We start from the raw sequence: 4,544 nt of genomic DNA, 5'->3' as shown, positions 1-4,544 counted from the left end.
TTTAGGGTGCGTACACCAATAATGGTCACATTTAGGAACAATTTTTCATAAATGAGGTGAGAACTACAACAAACACAAAGCGCTCTCTTCCTCATCCAAAAGGGGGAAAAAGAGAGCAATAACACAACATTAACAAAGAACTGAACCAGAACCAAATGAAAGTGGGTATGTGAAATAACACGCACCAAATGAGGAGAACTCTAGAGCTCGATCTTAGAGGACTAGAGATTCTCTTCTTTATAAAAAAAAAAGACTAAAAAAGCTTAAACATAAACATAGAGGCCATCATAACAGCTAGCCTCAATCACTTGTTCATGCCAGTAGCATTCTTGACGGCGTCAGCAGCTCCCGCAGCCGTTTGCTGAATAGCTTGGCCAGCATTCTGCATCGATTCCTTGGCGGACTGTGCAACATTCCCGGCCTTGTCCATCATGGTGCTGGTCTTCTCCTGTTAACAATCAAAATCCAAACACAACGAAATTTAGAAACAGAAACAAAACAGATTGAATAGGTGATCGAATAGAGCTAGCTAGGGCTGAGAGTATATATATACCTGAGCTTGGCCCTTGGCCTCACCAGCGTGGTAGCTCATCTTCTGCGAGTTATCCATTTTCTTCTTGCTTTTCTTGGAAACGTAGAACTCTCTGAGATATTTTACTGTATTTGCTTAGATCTGGAATTCGATCTTGCTTTTGATGAATACCTATCCACTGGGTTAGGGTTTATATAGAGCTCGGAACCAGCTGAATGCTCGACACGTGTTGTGCTACGTGGAGGCAAACTACAGGTGTTGCATCCTGCTCTATTTTTGACGGGACACGTGTTGCTTGATTATTTGGTGGTGGACCATTTGACCGTCCACTATGATCAAGTAGTTATCTTCGTATTTATTGGCAGCAGTAGTTCCCTGTTTTGGAGGGTTTTGACGGATTCTGGTGAAAGGAAATTACCTTTCCAGACATGCATTTTGAGCAGAAGATGTAATTAGTTATGTTGATGTCAGAATATATAACCCTAAAGCGAATTGCTTCCTGTGTTCTGTGGTATTGTTAAGGGAAGGGGTCGATCCCAACTCAAATCTTGGAGCTACAAGCCATTATATATGGAAAACTGTAAAATCTGTGGTGTACTTAAACATGTACTAGCTAGCTTAGTTTGTATGTAATAACTTGCACTAATCCCTTGCCCTTAATAACATTAGAAAGTGTTTTTAATTTTTTTTTTGTCGTTGAAGACTTAATATTGCGTACATGTTTAAGGCCAAAACAACAAAATCCATTAATTCTCTATAGGACTTTAGGACTCTAGTTCAAAATCACAAAATCAATAGTGATAGATATATAATGAAATTTTAAACTATCATTATTTTCAAAATTATTATGAACAAATAGAAACTTCTGACTTTACCCTAAAAGATTGGCCCACCAAAATCAAAGCTACTTCTCAACCTCTAACTTGCAGTTGGAATTCTTTTGAGGGGAACGTCTTCCATGCCCCGAGCTTCCATACTCGTCTTATCTGGGTGCACACACGTGAGCTGCACGTGTCAATTAATTAAGTAAAAATGTGTATGGAAAAGGCATAGATGGTTTCCGGTTCCATTACTCGTTCTCACAAACTTTTTTTTATTTTTTTTTATGACACCGAGTGAAAAGAGTTTCACATGATTGGTCCCCCCCCCTTCTTCTTCTTTTTTTTTCTTTTTCCCTTCCGTCCTCAGATACTGCTAGGTAAAGGGGATGAGAATTTTTGGAATTGTGAGTAATAGAAGTAGATCTGAAGTGAATTTACGTTGATCCAATAGGACAGCAAAACCCGTGGGTAATGAAATTTGTTGAAGTATGTTGATCCAGGCAATGAAAGGTTTATTCTGATTCCTCAAGGGTTGTATATGAATCAGTCAATCAGATGTTGAGATCAGCAAATGTTGGAAACAGTACTGGAAGAATTGGTTTTTTACATGATAATGGAAAATAAGTATGATGATTTGATCACTGGCGGATCCACATAGTGCATGGGGAGGGCTCAAACCCGCCCGAAAATTTGTAAGAATAAAATTTTATTTTTCTATATATAATATCATTAAAATGTTGTCGTCTTAATGTTGAAGCCCACCCGACAACAGTTAGGGATCAATCTCCAGTCTCCTGTTCATCCATTACATCACTCATCAGCGATTGAGCCCTTGTTTTCTTTTTCTCTCAGGTTTCTCACTCTCATTTCTATAGCCTATCAGTTACCACTTGTTCTCTTCCAAATACTCTTGCCTCCCGGGTTCGACGTCAATACAACACGATACTTCTTACATTTGTACATAATTGTACATAAAAAAAAAAATTTGGCGAAATATATAGTCCACCCCATTTTCGAATCCTAGATTCGCCACTGAATTTGATGCTTCATGACTTCCGCAATAGAGTAAATGAAACAAAGGAAGTAGATAGAGCTTTTGTATGGGGTGTGTATTAAGAAAATAAGGGTGTACATTTAATACTCCCCAATTACAAAGCAGGTTGTTAAAGAAAAAAAAAATTATAGGACTAAATAAATATTAAAAAAAAATTGAAAACGAGGAGGTCGAGCTTTTGTAGGGAACGCAGTTTTTATTTATTTATTTATTTTAATAATTCATTTTTAAAATTTTATTTTATTAATGTAGTGGAAAGAAAAACAAAAGAATATAGAAAGAAATAATTGAAATAAAAAAAAAGTCGGTTGGGCTAGATCGAACCCACACAGCCAAATTGATATCCTTAAAGCAGCCTCGTCCACTGAGCTAACCATTCTATATTAACTGGTTTAAAAAAGATAATATGAATGTTAGGAACTGTATACCCAGAATCCCACAAGCCCAGACATTAATTTCTTCGACCTCCTCACCGGTGTTGTGGATAGCAATCATGATCCTTTTATGTTTAAAGAGGTGCCAAGATCTTGCTTCACCCTCACCACCTTTCCACGCCCGCCCTCCTCCTCCGGTGGCTGGTTCTCCGTCCTACCTGGAGCTCCACGAACGGATCGACAAGCTCGTCGAGTACTCCGCCAAGAACGGACCCAACTAAAAAAACTGCTCTACACACCGTTATTATTATTTTTTTTTCACCTTTGCCTATTATATAGTGGGACCCTCGCATTTTTATTCAACTTAGAAAAGCTATGCAAGTTAGCCGGTTTTCCAAAAGAATGGCCATGATTGTCCAAATGAAATCAGTGGACCAAAAAACGGTGACGTCCCTGAGCATGCCATGTTTCGAGCATGGCAGAATTGAACAAGTTCAAACCTGTAATTCTTCGGAGCTAGATCTGAGTCCTCTTAGTTAACTTCAACAAAAATATTATATAATTATCTAAAAATTATCCATTTGATTATTGGTGACCACAAAACTTTCTCTTTTGTTTACCGTTGGATGATTAATCAATATGATCAAGTATGTGAAATGTTAGATATTTTTTTTAATCAGGAGAAAGAAGAACAATTGATTCATTCAAGGAGATAATAGTACAAAGAGGAATCGGCCACGATGTGGTAAAAAAAGAAGAGAGCTTCTCTTCTTTATAAAAAAAAAGACTAAAAAGGCTTAAATATAAACATAGAGGCCATCATATCAGCTAGCCTCAATCACTTGTTCATGCCAGTAGCATTCTTGACGGCGTCAGCAGCTCCCGCAGCAGTATTCTGAATAGCTTGGCCAGCATTCTGCATCGATTCCTTGGCGGACTGTGCGGCATTCCCGGCCTTGTCCATCATGGTGCTGGCCTTCTCCTGTTTACAATCAAAACCCAAACACAATGAAATTTAGAAACAGAAACAAAGCTGCAGATTGAATAGGTGAATAGAGCTGGCTAGGGCTGCGAGTATAGGTACCTGAGTTTGGCCCTTGGCCTCCCCAGCGTGGTAGCTCATCTTCTGCGAGTTATCCACTTGGCCAGCATTCTGTATCGATTCCTTGGCGGACTGTGCAACATTCCCGGCCTTGTCCATCATGGTGCTGGCCTTCTCCTGTTTACAATCAAAACCCAAACACAATGAAATTTAGAAACAGAAACAAACCTGCAGATTGAATATTATGTGAATAGAGCTAGCTAGGGTTGCGAGTATATATACCTGAGTTTGGCCCTTGGCCACACCGGCGTTGTAGCTCATCTTATCCATTTTCTTGTTAGCTTTTTTGGAAACGTAGAACCCTCTGAGATATTTAACTGTATTTGCTTAGATCTGGAATTCAATCTTGCTTTTGGTGAATACCTATCTACTGGGTTAGGGTTTATATAGAGCTCGGAAACAGCTGAATGCTTGACACGTGTTGTGCTACGTGGAGGCAAACTACAGGTGTTGCATCCTGCTCTTAAAAGATATTATTTACCCCAAATGCAAAAGTTACTGGCCCAAATCAAAGCACTTCTCGACCTCTAACTTGCAGTTATTGCCCTAATTCGAAACCCTTTGGACCAAATTTAGGGCTAATTTGGGATTCCTGTGATTTAAAAAAAAAACTGCTGCTGCTGTACTGTGAGAATAATTAGTTGTAAATTAAAACAATTTC

General features: G+C 38.8%; 2 protein-coding genes across 2 annotated transcripts; both read right to left on the bottom strand.

Annotated features, from left to right (window-relative positions):
• LOC112190697 (stress-induced protein KIN2) lies at positions 1 to 714 on the bottom strand. The gene is made up of 2 exons (XM_024330164.2): positions 554 to 714; positions 1 to 448 (listed from the first exon to the last, which is right to left on the bottom strand). The coding sequence occupies exons 1-2, from the start codon at positions 608 to 610 to the stop codon at positions 305 to 307; spliced, it is 201 nt and encodes a 66-aa protein (XP_024185932.1). The 5' UTR covers positions 611 to 714; the 3' UTR covers positions 1 to 304.
• Positions 715 to 3,463: 2,749 nt separating this feature from the next.
• LOC112190696 (late embryogenesis abundant protein 2) lies at positions 3,464 to 4,259 on the bottom strand. The gene is made up of 3 exons (XM_024330163.2): positions 4,106 to 4,259; positions 3,866 to 4,000; positions 3,464 to 3,763 (listed from the first exon to the last, which is right to left on the bottom strand). Exons 1-3 carry the CDS (start codon positions 4,151 to 4,153, stop codon positions 3,620 to 3,622), a joined length of 327 nt encoding a protein of 108 aa, XP_024185931.1. The 5' UTR covers positions 4,154 to 4,259; the 3' UTR covers positions 3,464 to 3,619.
• Positions 4,260 to 4,544: the final 285 nt, after the last annotated feature.

This window comes from Rosa chinensis, chromosome 2, assembly GCF_002994745.2.
Source record: "Rosa chinensis cultivar Old Blush chromosome 2, RchiOBHm-V2, whole genome shotgun sequence".
In the NCBI taxonomy this organism is placed as follows: Eukaryota; Viridiplantae; Streptophyta; class Magnoliopsida; order Rosales; family Rosaceae; genus Rosa; species Rosa chinensis.
Note: the sequence above shows the minus strand (reverse complement) of the source record. Positions and strands in the feature narration are given on the sequence as shown.